Here is a 19,105-nt window from a genome sequence, read left to right as displayed (position 1 = left end):
CAGGGACTTTGCAGTTGTAGGGCCCTCTGCCTAAAAGCTCTTCCCCCGGGTGTCTGCTTGGCTCACTCCCTCACTTACTTCAAATCTCTGCTTAAATGTCACCTCCTCAGGGAGGGCTTCCCTGACCATGCTATTTAAAATAACACGCCCATGCCATCAACTTTGTATTAAGTTGGTGCAAAAGTAATTACGGTTTTTGCTATTATATTTAATGGCAAAAACCACAATTACTTTTGCACCAGCCTAATATTTATCATACTTGATCTTGTTCTATATAGTTATTTGCTTACTTGTTCATTGATGTTTTCTTTCACTAGAATGTAAGCTTCTGAGAGCAAGGGCTTTGTCTTCTTTGTCTGTCAGTGATGCCTAGAACACTGCCTGACAGAGTAAGCACAAAACAAATTCTTGGGGAAAAAAAGCAGTACTTACACTTTAGTAATAAAAAGATAAATCAAGTTAAAAATTGGGCAATGGATCTGAATAGACATTTCTCCAAAGAAGATGTACAAATAGCAAATAAGGACATGAAAATATGCCAAGCATCATTTGCCGTTAGGGGAAATGCAGATCAAACCACAGTGAGATACTGCTTCATACCCACTATAGTGGCTGGAATAAAAAAGTCAGATAATAACAAGTGTTGGCGAGGATGTGGAGAAATTGGCACCCTCATACACTGCCAGTGGACATTCAAAATGACATAGCCACTTTGGAAGACAATCTGGCAGTTCCTTAAAAGGTTAAGCATACAATTCAGCAATTCCACTCCTAGGTATATACCCAAAAGAGGTAAAAACATACTCTCACACAAAAATGTATACACAAAGGTTTGCAGCAGCATTATGGATAATAGCCAAAAAGTGAAAACAACCAAAGTTTGAATCAACCCAAGTTTCATAATGGATAACAAAATGTGGCATATCCATACAATGCAATGTTATTTGTCAGTGAAATGAAAGGAAATCCTAATCATTGCTTCAATTTGGATGAACCCTTGAGAAAATATTTTGCTAAGTGCAAGAAGTCACAAAAGAGCACATATTATATGATCCCATTTTTATGAAATGCTCAGAATAGGCAAATCCATAGAGACAGAAAGTAGATGAGTGAGTGCCTAGGCTGCAGGGAATTGGAGGACAATAGGGAGTGACTGCTAATGAGTGTGGAGTTTCTCTTTAGGGTGATGAAATGTTCTAAAATGGATTGTGGTGATGGTTGCAATACTCTGTGAATATACTAAAACCCATTGGATTGAACACTTTAGATGAGTGGCCTGTATGGTGTGTGAATTATGCATCAATAAAGCTGATATTTTTAAAAACTCAATGAAAGTCCTCATCAAATATACGTGCGTCAAACAAGCAGACTAGCTGGCAGGCCATCCCTGTGTGAAAACCAGAGGAACCTAAAGGGCTCTCTTCTTGATATTCAGGAGACCAGCTTCCCAGGCAGGCGGGTGAAACAGAGGTCTGTTCCTGACAAACACTTTTAAAAAAAATTTTTTTAAAGTCCCACGAGAAACCTGTGAGGAGGAAAGCTAGAGATCAAATGACGAGCCTGAGAAATTTACTGCGTCCTGTTTTTTAAAGACCATTTTTCCAACATAACTCACAGAGACAAATGGCCCGGGACCCGCTCCTGAAAATAACCATTGTCGAGGAGAGTTGACTTAGTGGGAGCTGCCGGACCAGGGGAGTAAGACCCACAAGATTTAATAGGCTGGAAAAGACCTGGGAGGCTGTGGGTCTGCTGAGCTCCTCCCATTAGGGACCCAAGGAAGAAACTGTCATCATGGCTGACTTTTCTGTATGTGTGTCTAATTCTGTTAAAAATAACGTTTATTGTTTTTTTAAAAAAATCTCATATTCACAATGTGTTACTTGAAAAAATTAGAATATATTTAAAAAATCAGGAAAACAATTATTTCTAATTTACTGCCCTAAGGTTACTGGTCTTAACATTTTTATACAGATTGCACCCATACGTAATTCAACAAAAGTCAGAATTACTTTTTACACAGTTTTGCATCATGCTCTTTTTATATCCTATTTCCCACATCACTTAATATTCTTTATAAACATATCTTACAATATCTGTGTGGTATCAGCATTATCCCTTCATTACACAAGTAAGCATTTAATTTTTAACATTTAGGATGTTTTTCCTTTTTAACGTTTTTTTTAATGTTTTACTTTTTACTATTACAAATGATGTTGTGATAAATATCCTTAGTGTAAATCTTCTGAGACATCATAATTTTAGGGATAAATTCCTAAAAGTGGAATTGCTCAATTGAAAAGCTTTCGCATTTTAAAAATCAGTTTATACTAAATTATACTACTAATATTAATGCATAAAAAATCTTATTTAAGGGGCCAGGTGCAGTGGCTCATGCCTGTAATCCCAGCACTTTGGAAGGCTGAGGTGGGTGGATCATAAGGTCAAGAGATTGAGACTATCCTGGCCAACATGGTGAAACCCCATCTCTACTAAAAATACAAAAATTAGCTAGGCATGGTGGCGCGCGCCTATAGTCCCAGCTACTTGGGAGGCTGAGGCAGGAGAATCACTTGAACCTGGGAGGCAGAGGTTGCAGTGAGCCGAGATTGTGCCACTGCACTCCAGCCTGGGTGACAGAGCAAGACTCCGTCTGTGAAAACAAAACAAACAAACAAACAAAAATCTTATTTAAAAATCAACATCTATGAATACCTACTAGATGCCAGATATTTTCACATTTATTATTTCATTTTCTCATGAGGTTTTTTAAAAAATCTTTAAAAGTGTAAAAAGAACTTGGCTCACACCTATGATCCCAACTACTCGGGAGGCTGAGTCAGGAGGATCACCTCAACCCGGGAGTTCAAGGCCACAGTACCCTGTGATTGTGCCTGTGAATAGCCACTACATTGTAGCCTGGGCGACATAGAGAGATCTCAGCTCTAAAATAAATTTTTTAAATAAATAAATAAAATAAAAAGAACTATATATGCTAATTGTAGAAAATTTTGAAGATATAAAAGCATATTAAAAATTTTCTATTGCCCATAACAGTGATAACCGTTGTTAATGTGGTTTCTGTTTATTTTTAACCAGTCTTTTTTCCTGTACATTTATACAAATTTATTTGTTCCATAACTATTTTTAAGTATCTGCTATGTTGGAGGAATCTGACTCTCCATTGTAAATTAAGTCATTTATATCCTACATTTTTTCCATAGTCTCCTTTAACCCTCAGAGCAACCTCTTGAGGTATAGACTACGGCTACTGCTGTCTTTTGTTGGACCATAAAGGAACCTTAGAGAATATCCATCCAACAGAGAGGAAAGGATCTTGGACTGCTTTTCCCACGATCTTGGACTGCTTTGTTGACCTGCACCCAGCTATCTGGACCACTATTCCATTGCTACAGACTGCATCCTCTGATGTGGAACTGAATATGTACTTTACTGCCCTAAAACAGGGTGGCCATGTAATTAATTGACCAAATCAATACATTTTTACAGTAAGGGGAAACTATTATTAATCAATGCAGGATAACAGATGTAAATCGGGGCTGTCACTGACAAACCCGAACGAATAGTCACTCTAGATTTTCAGATTTCCAGCTCTTTGAAATGCTTTCAAAAGTGGATTCCAATCCATTTCAAATAACTAGCGAAACCAGCTCTGCCTCTCTTTGCTGAGCTGAGACTCTGAGTAAGACCAGAACACATAGGTGAACAATACGTGGTCCCTCTTTGGCAGGATAGTCTATTCAAGCAGTAGACAAGAACATAACTCACTGGAATAAAAAGCAGGGCATGATACCACTGCATTAGAATTCCTGACCCTCCATGAGCCACAGACCTTTCTATCAGAAGGAAACTTCAGTTTTCTTCAGTGCCCCATCCTCTGCTCAGAACTGAGTATAATTTCACTTATTCAGTGAAGCAACTGAATGCCCTATGGCTAGCACATGAGAAGAAAAAGAATGCATTTGGTTTTAAGTGAAGAAACTAAAATGTTTCTGGAAAGGTTGAATCCATCAGGGCAATGTGCCACTGAGATGAGGTACCTGCTTAGGTCTAAGGATTTTGTCTTATTTTCTTTCTGGGTGTCATTTATTGAGTAATGGCTGTGTGTTGGGCTAAGTGTTTTACATACAAGCCTCTAAATTACAGGGCTGCCAGTTAAAAGGTTATTAGGAAGCTCTTCCCATAATCCAGGGAATTACCAGGGAAAAAAGTGCCTTCCCTGCAGCCCACAGCTAGTGCTCATGTTACTGTTGAGGACTCACACTTTTCCATTGTGTCAGCTCACATGAATTTTCCTACCATAGACTAGATGGGGTTTTATCATAGACCAATAAGATTCCATTTGGGCATTTAGATGGATTTCTCAGGACTGCTGAGCAAAGTGTTAAAAAGTATATTTTGTTAATGGTCTTTCTTTTTGACAGAGTAATAAACTTGTTCATCAGCTAGCCTTCATAATTTTAGTCTCGTGGTATATTCCAAAGATACACTAAGAATCCAGAATGGTTGAATGTTCTTCTTGGACAACTAGCTTGCTCTATTTATAGGTTAGATTTCAAATGCAAGAGAAAGTTACCATCACCGATTCACACAAGGATGTGAGTAACAGAAATTGTTTCTGCAGATCTTAGGATTCCCTTGTCCTATGTTCTCTTTATGTATTAGGACAGTTTCCCTAACACATTGCCCCTTTTTTTGATATCATCAAATAACACATTGATAAAAGTGTAATTGGCAGGCTTGCAAATCTGTCATTGCTTCTTTCCCAAAACCACCATGTTCTCTCTATGACAGACCTACTGCTGGAGAGATGGCAGACAAAACCAATATTGGCTGAGCATTTACAGTGAGCAAGCAGACTGCTGGGCTTGTGGTGAGCATAAGATCACCAGTCCTTCAGCAACTGTTTTCAGTGGGTATCATTACTCCTTTTTTTCTAAGGAGAAAATTAACACTAAGAGAAGTAAAGTGACTTATCAAAGGTCACACAGCCAGCAGCAACATTAGGCTTTGATCCTTGGTTTGCCCAATAGGAAGTTCATGGTCTTTCTGCTTTAGCTGTGTTTCCCTGATAGACAGGCCTCTCCCTTTCCCTATGCCTGGTGGAAAATCCAAACCAGAGCTGATGAATTTCACTCTCACCACCACTTGGAAACAGCATTGAAGTTATGGGTTGTCATCTGGGCCTTACGACCATAGACGATTTACTTCACTTCTCTAAGCCTCTGTTTCTTCACCTGAAAAATGGAGATGAATTTTCCTAGTGAGAATGTTTTAAGGAAAAAATCTTGTGAAGAATCTGGGCCCATTCCTGGCCTCCAGGAGAAGCTCTGTAAATGCCCCACCCCTCTGCCAATCTCCACCATACAGGTGTCTGCACTCCCTAACTGTGTTAGCCCATTTTGCATTGCTATAAAAGAACTCCTGAGGCTGAGTTTCTTTATAAAGAAAATAGCAGTCTGGGCAACCTGGCGAAACCTCGTCTGTCCCCAAAATACAAAAAATTAGCTAGGCATGGTGGCACACACCTGTGCTCCCAGCTACTCAGGAGGCCAAGGTGGGAGGATCGCTTGAGCCTAGGAGATGGAAGTTGCAGTGAGCCAACATTGTTCCATGACACTCCAGCCTGGGTGACAGAGTAAGACCCCATCTCAAACAAAAGAAAATAGGTTTATTTGGCTCATGGTGCTACAGGCTATACAAGCACAGCACCAGCAACTGCTCTGCTTCTGGTGAGGTCCCAGGAAGCTTTTACTTATCACAGAAGGCAAAGGGAGAGCATGTGTGTCACCTGGCAAGACAGAGAGCATGAGTATAGAGAGCCAGAGAGAGGGGGGAGGTCCCAGACTCTTTAACAACCAGATCTCAAGTGAACTAACAGAGCAAGAACTGATTCATTTCCAGGGGGAGGGCACCACGTCATTCATAAAGATCCACCCGTGTGATCCAACACTTCCCACCAGGTGCCACCTCCAACACTGCGGATCACATTCCAACATGAGATTTGGAGGGGACAGGTATCCAAACTCTATCACTCACTTTGTTTCCTTCTTTCTCCATCTTCATCTCCTGTAAGCCAGAGCTGGGCTCATTGAGACTGCCTCTCTAGAAACCTGGATGGTTCCCCTCCACCTTCACTGGTCCTCTTGGTTGTTGGAGTCGGGTGTGAGGAGTTTCATTTCAGTCATCCCACTCTTTTTTACTACAAACACAGTAGAAGCATCTGCAATGCCAGGTTCCCTTCAGCCGATAACCAGGACATGTGGGAAGGCACACCTACACCCCAGTCCCATGGAATCAGGCATCCTTATTTGCCCACGTGAACATACATCTGAGCCCCACCCAAAAAGCAGGCTCAGATCATCTGGATTTTCACCATCCTGCCCGAGCTGAGCCAATTAGAAAGGAGATCTAGGTGACTGAGCAGGTGCCTTATGTTTAAAGAGCAGATCCTTCTACAGTACAGCCCCGGTCTTGTCACTTTCCTGCTTTAAAAATTTCCATGACTCCCCAATTAAGGTCCGATTTCCTTTTTCTAGTGTTCTCATTCCTGTCTTATTTCTCACTGCTCTCTTGAGATAGACTTTTGTGCCATAATCAAGGTACTCTCCTTCCTTCCTACCTTCCTTCTATCCTTTATTCACCTAACAAATATTTACTACTGCGTTCTATGTGCAAGACACTGCACTAGGCACATATGGTAATGGCAAGGCAAGCTAGTGGGTGGACACAGACAAGTAAACACTGCAGGGTGAGAAATGTTGCAAGAGGGAGAGTCCAGGGAGTTGTGGGAGCACCTAGAGGGGGTGCCAAATGCAGGCTTGAAGCATCAGGAAAGCTTCTTGAGGGAGGAGGTCATGAAGTTAAACCCTAAGGATGAGTGGAAGCTAAGAGACATATAGGGTGGTAGTTGTGAGGAGGAAGGAAGAGGAAAGGAAGTGCCCCAGGGAGAAGGAACAAGCTTGTGCAAAAGCTCAGAGGCAAAACTTTTGTGGTTGTGCTCCATGGGTTGCCGTTCAGATAGATTTAATGCAAAAACTGCCCTAGAGCTCTGCAAACTTGGCAAAAGAGAGAGCACTGAGTCCATGGAAATGAGAGCAGGCCAGCGTGTCTCAGCAAGTCTCAGTGGACTTGGTAAGGAGAAGCTAATGGTAACAATGAGACTTGGGAGGTAAGGGGACAGGTGGGGAGACAGATTGCTGAAGACCAGGTGAAGGATGAAGGCTTTAGGCCAGAGTATCCTCCCTCTGCCGCAGATACTAATGCTCCTATCTTTTCTCATTGAAATCCTCCAAGGCTCAGTGAAGCGTTTCTCAGTTCCTCCAGCTGAAATGAGCCCCCCAGCTCCTTGCACTGGGCTGTGGTTCTGTTCTGACAGGTCCTACCTCTGCCCTGCTGAGACCTCCTTGTGCACTCTCCCTCCCCTCCTTCCAGCTCCCTTGCAGCTGTGCTTCCTAATTGTATCTCCCTCACCTTCTAGCCCAATCACTGAGTGTTTAGGAAATGTTTGTGGAATGAAACAGGATTTGCCATACTTTCGTGATCATACACTGTTTTATAAAAAAGAAAACATGAAGACAGCTAGTCCTCACTTTACATGTACATATTTATGCATAGCAACATCTAACATTTATTATAGGTATTTACTGGCTGCCACACACAGTTCTCAACATGTTACTTATTTTAATTTTAATTTCTTTCATCCTCAGAGCAACCCAGAAATGAGTAGGCACTCTTTTTTTTTTTTAATTTTCCTTTATAAAGGTGTAGAAACGGAGGTGCAAAGGGCAAAGTAATTTACCCAAAGTCACTGAGCTGGCAAGTAATGGAACCGGATTTCAAATGTAGGCAATCTGGCTCCAGAGCCATACTCTCAATGTGACCCTATCCTGCTCCGGTACATGCTGGATTGGTACAGCAGTGCATTTTCATACACATATTCCAAGCACTCGTGTATTACATACGTTAAAAAACATACTAAACAGGAATTTGAAATAGATGAGTTAAAATGTTTTCTTACATCTTAGGAAATAGTTCTGTGTACCCTACCTTGGAAACCACTTAAATTCAAAGTTGCCAATGACTAAGAGGAAGGAAATTAACTTGTTTCCAATAATAACTGTACTTCACAGAAACTCTGCACACCTACTAAGGGCCTGGCAACTTGTTAGGGGCTCCTGTATGTTAGCTATGAATATTCAGAGCAACCCAGAGGCCTGAGGAGAGACCAGGGAATGCGTAGGAGAAAGAAGAGACAGGGATGAGGCCTGGGAGGGCGCAGAGCCGTTCTGCCGTTCTCACCCCAGGGCTTCTGAAGTTTATGATGGAACAATTTACTTAGTTCTGGAACTATTTATTTCGTAAAGCTTGACAGATTTACTCAGGAAGAGGCTGTAACAAACACCCTGAAACAACATATCATGTTTCTTAATTTTTGTCTGAAATTCTAACAACTCAGCATGGACTGGTTATCTCAAGCTCATTAGAAGCTCCGATTGAAGATTATATTGTGTCTTTGGTTAATAAAAGATGAGGAAATCAATGTATATTGGCTGAATACATGTGGCCTGGTAGACAGAACTTTTCCAAAACTGGAACCGTAGGGGGAGTCATGAATGTGGTTCTTGGTGGGGTGGTTTTGTTACCTTTAATAGATATTTGGTGAACACTAACCACCTGCTCATGCATATTGTGTACTCACATACATTATCTTTAGTCCTCACAGCAGCTATATAAAAGGTAGGGGTGGTGGGTGGACAAATTACAAATGAGGGGCCGGGCGTGGTGGCTCACCCCTGTAATCCCTGCACTTTGGGAGGCCGAAGCGAGCAGATCTTTTGAGGTCAGGAGTTCGAGACCAGCCTGGCCAAAATGGTGAAACCCCGTCTCTACTAAAAATACAAAAATTAGCCAGGCATGGTAGTGCACACCTGAAATCCAAGCTACTGGGGAGGCTGAGGCAGGAGAATCGCTTGAACCCGGGAGATGGAGGTTGCAGTGAGCCAAGATCACACTACTGCACTCCAGACTGGGTGACAGAGACCCTGTCAAAAAAAAATAAAAAATTACAAATGAGGAGCTGGAAGTATTTTTCCTAATATCATAAAACTAATAGGAGGTAAGTCTTTGATACAAACCCCAATTCTGTTGAACTCCAAAGCTCATTCCACAAATGCACTATACCCCAAGAATATACTATATACTTTCATGTAGGAGACAGATACAGATAAATAGAAATATAGCAGAGCAGATATATCAGAACTGAAGACAAGGTTAATTCAGAGAAAGGAATGCAGAATGTTCAGCCCTCTAGTACTGGGTGGTCAGTGGTGTCAGGGAAGGCAGGCTCTCAAGGTGAATCGGGAATGCTGGCTTAAAAGATTGTACGGTGAATCATAGCCTGAATTTTTAGGTAAAGAAACCAAAACACAGAGGAAGAAGCCACCCAGAGGTTGTACCTTGGTCATTTATTTCTGCTGCTTCAATTCTTCTTGCTGAATTTCTAATATCAACCAGCCAAGTGGCACACACATCAACTCTGTAAAATGTTGTCACATAAAGTTAAGCTCAGGGGTTAACCTTAAGAGTCATGGAACCTGGGGCCAGGCACGGTGGCTCACACCTGTAATCCCAGCACTTTGGGAGGTCGAGGCAGGCAGATCACGAGGTCAAGAGATTGAGACCATCCTGGCCAACATGGTGAAACCCTGTCTCTACTAAAAATACAAAAATTAGGTGGGTGTGGTAGTGCACACCTGTAGTCCCAGCTACTCAGGAGGCTGAGGCAGGAGAATTGCTTGAACCTGGAAGGCAGACGACGCAGTGAGCCAAGATCACACCACTGCACTCCAGCCTGGCGACAGAGCAAGACTCCATCTAGGAAAAAAAAAAAAAAAAAAGTCTGGGTGTGGTGGCTCACACCTGTAATCCTAGCACTTTGGGAGGCTGAGGTGGGTGGATCACAAGGTCAGGAGTTCGAGACCAGCCTGGCCAACATAGTGAAACCCCATCTCAACTAAAAATACAAAAAAAAAAAAAAAAATAGGCAGGTGGCAGGCACCTGTAATCCCAGCTACTTGTGAGGCTGAGGCAGGAGAATCACTTGGACCTGGGAAGCAGAGGTTGCAGTGAGCCAAGATTGTGCCACTGCACTCCAGCCTGGGTGACAGAGTGAGACTCTGTCTCAAAAAAAAAAAAAAAGTCATGGAACCTGCAAAATCCTACAGGAATTGGTGACTGTGAACCAAGTGGGCTGCTCTTGTGTGGACAGACTACAAAAAGCTTCCCACCCTACCCTGCAAATAATCAGCCGCTCTCTGTGCCACCTCCCCCTTAGAGCCCCGCTGAACCTTAAGATGGCCCACTGGGTCTGCATTATTTTTCCTAAGGTTCAGTCTGTTTGAAAAGCTGGATGAATATGACTATGTTATAAACCTTCTGTCACTCAAGGTGGGAGAAAATGAGCAGCACTTGCTGTAAGTGGTTGCATTGTCTTGTACTGTATACTTTTATATGTCTGTGCTTATGTTAGCTCTCTTATAGACGATGTACTGCACATGTTGAAAGGTCAGCCACAGATAAGACTGCAAATTGTCTGAGCTCAAAGTTCTTGTCCCAAGCCATCGCCTCCTCCTTCTGAAGAGTTGGGAGTTTGCTCATAGAACTATAGAAAGCTGGGGTTTTAGAACCGTGGCATGGTAGAAACTTGGGGTCAGACTGACTGATTTACAACATCTTGGAACTCACAGAATGTGAGTGTCCTAAAATTATAGCATGTTCTAATCTTTGAACATCAGAACTTAAGAATCCTACTATGTGAGACCCCCTAGAATTAAGCTAGTCAACAAATACTTCTACAATGCCTACTATGTGTCAGGCATTATGTTAGATTCTGAATATAAAGACATGAACAAAATTTCCTAAGGGTCTTGCTTTCAGGCAGGTTCCAGAGAATGTCAGAATTTAAGAATCATAAAATGTGAGATTCTTAGAAAAATGAAACATTGCTGTGTTGAAATCCTAGACTGCCAAAGGTGAAGCCTTGAATCATTCTCTCCAGCTCTCTCTACCTTTTTACGAGGCCTAGGGCCTGTTCCAGGCAGGTCGGAATAAAATCTCAGTAATAAGAACATCATTTCAGTTCGGTGACATCACAGAATGGCCAGCTTATAGGGGCTCAGGGATCACCCAGTCCCCACTGCTGCTTTTATCAGCGAGGCCACTGAGGCCCAGAGAGGGGCAGCTGTTTGATAGATCACCTAGCCCCGTCAGGACTAGACCCCGGGTTTTCAGGTATGTCTTAAAGAACAGGCAGAACAGAAAAGGCTTTCCGTGTGCTTCCGAGATTCCCTCTTTGCCAGCCTGCACTGAGGCCCCAGCTCTTCAGAAGGAGTTTGCGGCAACTTTCTCTGTGGAGGCATCAGCCCCGCCCCCGGCCCACGTGTGCAGTAGATCGCCCCGTGTTGGGAGCCCCCCCCTTCCCGTTGATGAGTGTTTTATTTTGCTCCCTCCCCCTCCCCGTGTGCCTCAAAATCAATTTTCATTATTTTTTCTGTCTGTGTTTGTCTTTGTGGTTCGCAGGTGCTCCCTTGCATTGTTCATCCGCTTCATCAACCCCTATTGAGCAGTCCCCCTCCCTGCCCCCCTCCCCTCCGGCCAATGAGAGCCAGAGGCGGTTGCTAGGCAACGGTGTGGCCCAGCCAACCCCGGACTCAGACTCTGAAGAAGAGTTTGTCCCTAATTCATTCTTAGTTAAAAGTGGCTCCGCCAGGCCGGGGGTCGCGGCGAACGGTAAGTCCCTCTCTCTTCCTACTTTTGAGGGTTTGTTTTTAAAATTGTCCTTTCGTTGCGGATGCCTGCTTGGGCCACTTGCCGGGCGGAGGGGCCTGGTGCGTGGTGGGATCCGGGGGAGTTGGGGGCCTGACGTGGCTCCGCGGGCTCAGGCAGCCCCGCTCTTGCCCCGCGGCGCCGCTGGAGTGTGCAAGAGTTGGAGGGCTGCTTCTGTCCCCAACCCCCATGAGAGACATCGGACAGGCAGATGTACCGACAAAGATGCACAGACAGACATCACGAGAAGGAAACATCAGGTGAAGGCCCAGACAGGTAAAGGTAGAGACAAAGATTGACACAGACAGAAAAAAAAAAAAAAGGTTAAGACATAGGCAACACCAACCAACTACCTACTCTGTGCCAGGGACTGTGCCAGGCACTGTCACAACCATGCCCAGAGACTCAGTATTTTAGCGTCCCCATTTTCACTGGAAAAACTGAGAAGGATTACCCCATTACCCATAAAACAGCGCTGGCTTTAAACGTTCTCCAGTTTCACAGAGCCTGGAGACAGGCGGCCCTGAAGCCCCAGCCAGCTGCAGGGCTAAATGCTGGCTGCAGAGAGAGCCACTGGGTTTAAGCATGGATCTGCAAGCTCTCTTATTCTGAGCTCTGTCCTGGTGTTTTTAAGGTGGGAGGTGGGGTATGGCAGAAGAGCTCCAGGGTGACCAGCTTGTATCCCCTGATCAGGTGCTGTTAGACTTGAGCCAAGGTGCTTGCCCTCTCTGTCCAGCAGAGGCCAGTCAGCTTCTTTGCAAGGAAACCCAGGAAGGAATTCAAACCTCTAAGAGGTGGGGCAGGATGTACATGAGGTAACCTAGGATCACCTTAATAGCCCCAGGATTTCCTGATGTTTGGAGAAGAGAGGAAATGAAACTGTTTCCCCACAAATAACACTGTAGGTTTTGTGTTGATTTGGCAAACATTTATTTATAAGTGCTTGTGTGGTACTAAATTCCAGGCCAGATTCTGAAAAAGGAGGCAGAGGTTCAAAGAGGGATAAGACAGTCTATGGGCTCTGGAACCAAACAGCTTTGAATTACATACAAGCTTTATTGCTGTGGGGCATTAGATAAGTCACATTGCCTCTCCAGGCTTATTTCTTCAAGGGTCAAGTGGGCATTGTAGTGCCTACTTCATGATAAGCACCCATCACAGTGCCTGGAACACAGAAGGAGTGTGGTAACTGTTAGTCATTGCCTGGTCCCCTCCACCTGCCTCTAGGGGATTTACAGACAGCCTGTCTGTGAAAGCTCCCAGCACACTGCTTGGCACTTGGGGATGCTCCAAGAAATGTCAGATGCCATCTTTTCTCTTGGGAGTACATCATTATAGCCGAAGGTGGCAAAGGCGGTAGGAACCTAGTATGTTCTGTGACTGAGGAAGAAGCCTCTACTCTGCCTAAGAGAATTAGGAAATGCCTTCTAAAGGAGGCACTTACAGGACTTGAAGAAATTAGTGAGGTGTGCCAGACAGAGATTACCAAGGGTGTTCTGGGCAGAGGGAACACACGGACAAAGAACTTGAGGTGGGGACATGGGAAGCCTGCCCCAGCTCTTTTAAACCTGGGAGGCTGGGCTGTAAATAGGTGTGAACCTTGGAAGGGTATGGAAGGCCATGTGGTGAAAGTCACCTGAGCTCTTCTGAGAACTGGCTTGAGTTCCCCCACCAAATGACAATGAAGGGCGGTCATTACCTACCCTCCTTTTCTAGCTAGGACCTCCCCGCTTCCGCTGTCTTTGGAAATCAGAGAGATCTTTGTCCTTGATGATTCTCTTCTGACAGGATTTTACACCCTACATTCTCCATGACCAAGACGCAAACCTCCTCCTTTTTTCTCAGTGCTCCCTGGGGGGGGGGGGGGTTGTTTTCTTGGTGGTGCAATGTCCCTACTCCTCTATGCCTTTTAGCTGCCTGTGTTTCAAATGATGCACAGAAACACAGGAACCCTGGGCTGGGAGCAAGGAGACCTGGTTCCAGACCCAGCTCTGTGGCTCACTGGCTATTTATCCTTGGCAAATCACTGTCTTTCTAAGCCTCAGTTTCCCCATTTTGCCAGTGATGGAGCAATTTCTAAGGTACCCTGATTTTAGGAGTGTCACGAGTTATTCCTGCCAGTAGCCTTCTTAAGCTTATGGGGTAGGGGGGAAATATATATATATATGTGTGTGTGCGTATATGTGTGATGATGTTCTTTGTTCATTTCTGAGTAAGCCTTACACGTAGAAGAGAAGGCAAGAGATTAAAGTCCTTAATCTCTTCCTTTGCAAATTAGCGAACAAGAGCAATCACTTTGTTGCAAGTTCTAAGGCAAATTGATGACATTATTGCATTATTGATGTGCAGGGAAGGAGATGGGGGACTTTAGCCTGCAGCTGTCTGCTCATTGCTGCTCCTCCATGCTCCTGCACCCCAGGGGACCTTGTCACTTTGGATCCCTTCCCCAGGCCCTTGCTCTGAATGTCACTCTAAAAGTTGGTAATAAGCATGTCTCATGCCTGAAGGAAGAGTCTGGGTCCTTACTGGTCTGTTGCTCTGGGGTTGGGATCATGAGAGAGCTCAATGAGTCTCTGCCATGGCTGGACCCTGCCTACTGCCTTCCTCTCTCCTGAAACCCAAAACCAGGGATCTTCTATGAGCCAAAGGACATGCTGGTACTGGTGTGGGCTCAGCACTAGTGAGTGAAGATTAGAGGGCCCTGGTACATAGACGTAGCAGGCCTAATAAATGTTTTTATGGTTTTTAATTTGGTTTTTTTTCATGGAAAAAATGTGAAATTATTTTAATGGAATTATCTTTATTGTTTCTGCCAATTATAAAAGTAGCAATGCTTGTTAACATTCAAATAATATGGAAAGGTAAAATGTTAAGTTCTCTTATAATCCTTCCTCCCAGATATAACTACGTTTAACAGTTTGATGCATGGTCTTTCAGAGACTTTTAATTTAGTGTTCATTGAATGAGTGAGTGAATGAACCAATGAGCAAGCAATGCTTAAGGACCACAGTGTAGCAGAGAGCTATAGCCATTGCTCTAGAGACAAGCCTGAAATTGGATCCCAGATGTGCAACTCTAGGCAATGTTTCCAACCTCTGAAAGCATTGGTTGCTCCATCTGTGAAATGGGAGAAAACCTTCCAAGGTTGTTATGGTATTTTAAAAAGTTAAAGCTGATAAAACCTTTCTATCTCTCTTCCCTATCTCCACACCCCCATCTCCTTCCACCAATTTGAGACCTTGGAGACCACCCTCAACAGAGCAATTGCTTTAGGGCCAGCTGAGACTGCATTCAGATTATATTTTAAATTACAAAGAATGCCTCTTTGGCTCCTAAAGGGTGAAAATGAGACAGTTTCCTATGGTGGGAGCTGAGGCTGTTGGAGCCAGCCTTCCCGGGAGCTTGCGCTGGACTCTCCAGCATCACCCCCAGAGGCCCTCTGCCCACAGCTGTGTCAACTCCAGCCTGAGCTGCCATCCCAGATCTGGTAGGCCTCAGAGCTGCCCTGCTAAAATCCCCATGTAAAGTGCAAAGAGGACCGTGGGGTATCACAGAACAGCTCATTGTCCCTGTGGAGAAGAAAACAGGGGAAGTAGCTTTTTCTCTTATCAAAATCCTAATCCTTCCCCAAGGGTAATCATCCAGAAATCACTGATATATATAAAGAAAGATTTCACTAAAATATCAACTAGTCACAGTTGAAAAAGCAAAGGAAGTGGTTAGGATTAAGTAGGTATTCATCCCTACCCCATAGAAACTTTTCAGAATAAATATTAAATGTTTCGTGAATTGTTCTCATCTAAATTCTAAAGCAAAGGGGCTTTAAAAACTTGGTGGTTAATATTTAAGAGGGTCAGGGAATAAATAGCTCTGAGAAATGTGTCAGTTTCTCAAAGCCTAGGTAAGGTAGTGGGTGGGTGGGAGAATTTACATTTAATAAGGACTTTCTATGTGCTCGAAGTCTTTCTATAAAACATGCATTATCGTATTTGTGTCTCAATTTATGTCCCTTTCACTGTTTAGGAAACTGAGGCTCAATAAGGGGCAGTGACTTGCCCATTAGTCATTGGTCATAAGGGCATGGAAAAGATTCAGACCCAAGCCTGTTTGACTCTAGAGCCCCATTTTTTTTTCCTTCTGTTGTTTTTTTTGTTTTGTTTTGTTTCAAATATCAGATCCTGTTACTTTTGTCTTCTCCTTAGTAGGAGTTTGAAGAAGATAAGAGGAATATTACCAAAGAAAAGCTGGTTTTAAGAGAATTCCAAGTTGTTGGATTCCTTTTACCTCACAAACCTTTATGAAGCCCCTGTTATATGAGATGAATCAGACCAGATGACTGGGCACTAAATTTTGGTGCAGCTTCCTCAGAGCCAAACTTTGGATGCTAGGCCGTCCATGGCTCTTTTCTTTTTTCAGCACTGTGTCCTTACTGCCTTGCCTTACAAATTTCTCACTGGTCAGCATCACTGTTGTTTGGCAGTTTCATTGACTTTCTCAGGTCTTAAGCAGCTGGGATTATTTTGTTTTGACTACCAATCCAGTGGAGGAGTGTTTATTTTTCTTTCTAAATGGGAAACACTGCCATGTTTGTAAGCTCCTTCTAAAAGTGTTTTCTTAAAACAAAAAATTCAACTTAATTGAGAACCTATTCAGAGTCCCTGGGGGTGTCAACCAAGGTCCTTTTAAGTCAGTTTGTGAAATCAGAAAGCAAAATTGTGCCTGTTTCTAACAGTTGAAAGGAAGGTCCGGTGAGATTTTTGTCTTCTTTCACTATGAATTTCGTGGAGCCTGGGTTTTTGTTGTTGTTGTTGTTGTTGTTGTTGTTTCATGCCAACTGCAGTTACTTGGATGTGCTTCTTTACCTAGTTCTGAGGGTGTAGAACACTGGGGTAGGTAAAGTTTTCAGCAATTTTGTTCACCACTTCTCTCAACTCTCTTGCAGCAAAAGACCCTCATTGGTAAATAAATTCTTACTACACCAGCTATGTAGCAAAGTTAAGTACCTAACTCCTGTTGGCAAGACAAATTGATTTCTTCCTTTATTCATTCATTCATGATGACATTTTAAATGTTTGTGGATGTTTTCCAGAGAGATGAGGGATGAAGGGTATTCTAAACAGAGAGACCCTTTAAAATTGGTATTTAATTTATTGGGTTAAAATTCCTTAAATGAAACCCTTGGAATCAGAAGCACTTTAGAATTTGGAAATGTTCAAATTTAAGAAAGAAAATGGAGTACATATTTTGTATTTCTCCTAACACTCCTGCAGTAATCAAACACATCACTATTTCTGCCGTGAAACATGAATACTTATACTCACGGGATTTTAAAATGACTCCAAGCCTCATGTCAGTTCAGGTCAGGTTTTGCCTCTAAATGAGTTTTGGTTAAACATTTAGTCTCAGAGTTTTGGGGTTTCAGAATGATGGCTAATAAATGGTGATCCTGAATTGTGTCTTCTTAAAAATGAGGGAAGCGGAGCTCAGAAAGATTTAGCAACTTGCTCATGGTTGTAGAGATAACTAGATAACTTGAAAACTAGACAGCATGATACAGGTACAAGTTGCTGACCAGGAAGCTCCATAGATGTGCTTATTGTTTATCCATAATCACTGCTTAGAAAGGCCTAGCCGCTCTGCTATAGAAATCAGAGTTCAGGAGGCCAACACCAGCAGGCTGGGTGGCTCTCAGGCCTGGAAATTCAGCAGGAAAGAAGCCAAGTGGTCAGATGCCTAGAACTTGGCAACTCTGAGTTGATAAGGAGCATTTCCTGATAGACCGTCTGCTGTCGGGCCCCCTTTCTTTGATGCCCCACTGTCTTCTGTACTCACTCCTCCCTAACAGGCTGGGACCTAGTTATTCACATGTCTGGTTCCCTCATGCAACTCCCAGTTCCTAGAGGTAGGCCTTGTGTACACTATCTCCAGGGCTGAGCACAGTGCCCTGTGTATGTGTATGTGCTAAAATCAAAATTGAAAAAAAAAGTGCTGATTTCCTTTCTTCCTTCTTTCCACCAGCACCCCGTCCACACACATGCACAGCAATAACCCTAGGAACGGGGCACTGAGGCACATACATGATACAGCTGTGGAGAGTCACAGAGATGAAGCGATTTGTCTAGGTACAGAGTCAAGATGCAAAGCATGGCCCCAGACTCCAGTGTTCTTTCCACTCTACCAGGTGCCTCCCTTAATTAGACAAGCTCTCACCTATGGCCTCCCACCTTGGGCAGACCATTATGCCCCCGCATTGAGGGCAGTGGTGACAACCTCACAGGGGACACTTCTGTTTTTATACTGTTGACAAAGCCCTTTTTCATACATTACCTCGGGGAAACTCTGGTGACTCTAATTTAATTGCCACATTGGCTTTCTAGGAGGTAAGGCTTCTTCCTGACCTTGCAAAATAAACAGGTCACGTTTTGAATTAATGTAACTGAACATCCTGGGAGAACCAGGGCCCTCTAATTAGTCACTCATTGTAGACTCTTTGCAGTTCCTTTTCCACTAATTTCCCCAAATACCACTGCATTAAAAGGTACAAAAATAACATTTTTCATGTATGGCTTGATTGGACCTAGGAATTCCTAGACCACTCCCCGAGGAAGGCACATTAGCTATGTGTCCAGGCTTTCTCCATCTGGAAACTAAGCCTGGTTTGTGACCCTGTTGAAATGGTCATGGTCTGCTCCACGGATCCCTTGTGGACACCAAACCACATTTTAAACCATCTCCTGACACTTTAGGGCCCAGACCGTTGAAGAGGCACCTGGAAGGAGGCCGAGGAGAGTGTGGGAGATTAGTAGAACTAACATTTGTGTACCCTCTCATTCCCGAAGCTCGCTCTCCTCTGTCATCTCACTGGATCCACAGAAAAGTCCTGTGAGATTGGAGAAATGTGAAGGAGGGTGAACACTGTGTCCACGTGAGAAACAGGCTCAGGGAGATGCAGCTTAGCACAGAGCTGCCCCTTGGCCACAAGGCTTGGAACTAGTTTGGGCTTTGTTCATGGATGGTCAGTCCAACATGTGAGGCTCAGTGCCATCATGTGAGGCCCGCTGCTATCATGTGAGCTCAGTTTCCCAGTTACAAACTTCATCTGGAGAAGCCTCATCATGAAAACCTGCTTACAGAGAGGCACAGGCCTGGAAGCAGGAGATCTGCTGTGATCCCAGTTCTGCCTCTAGCCTGCTGTGTCACCTTGCAAAAGGCTCGTCTGTTGGTTCTTCGGCTTTCTAGTCTGAGCAGTGAGAGAATT

At 43.6% G+C, this 19,105-nt stretch overlaps 1 protein-coding gene across 19 annotated transcripts in view; it reads left to right on the top strand.

Annotated features, from left to right (window-relative positions):
* Positions 1-19,105, top strand: part of TENM4 (teneurin transmembrane protein 4) — a 3,006,191-nt gene that overhangs the window by 2,691,563 nt on the left and 295,523 nt on the right. For 16 of the 19 annotated variants that reach the window (XM_054661572.2, XM_063784373.1, XM_063784372.1 and 13 more), the window contains one exon: positions 11,602-11,811. The exons of the other annotated variants lie outside the window; for them this stretch is intronic. In XM_054661572.2, the coding sequence (XP_054517547.2) occupies positions 11,602-11,811 (210 nt within the window). The remainder of the gene's footprint in view (positions 1-11,601; positions 11,812-19,105) is intronic. 19 annotated transcript variants of the gene reach the window in all.

The sequence above is a fragment of the Pan troglodytes genome, chromosome 9, assembly GCF_028858775.2.
Source record: "Pan troglodytes isolate AG18354 chromosome 9, NHGRI_mPanTro3-v2.0_pri, whole genome shotgun sequence".
Taxonomy (NCBI): Eukaryota; Metazoa; Chordata; class Mammalia; order Primates; family Hominidae; genus Pan; species Pan troglodytes.
The sequence above is the reverse complement of the archived record's forward strand: the minus strand, read 5'-3'. Positions and strand labels throughout refer to the sequence as shown.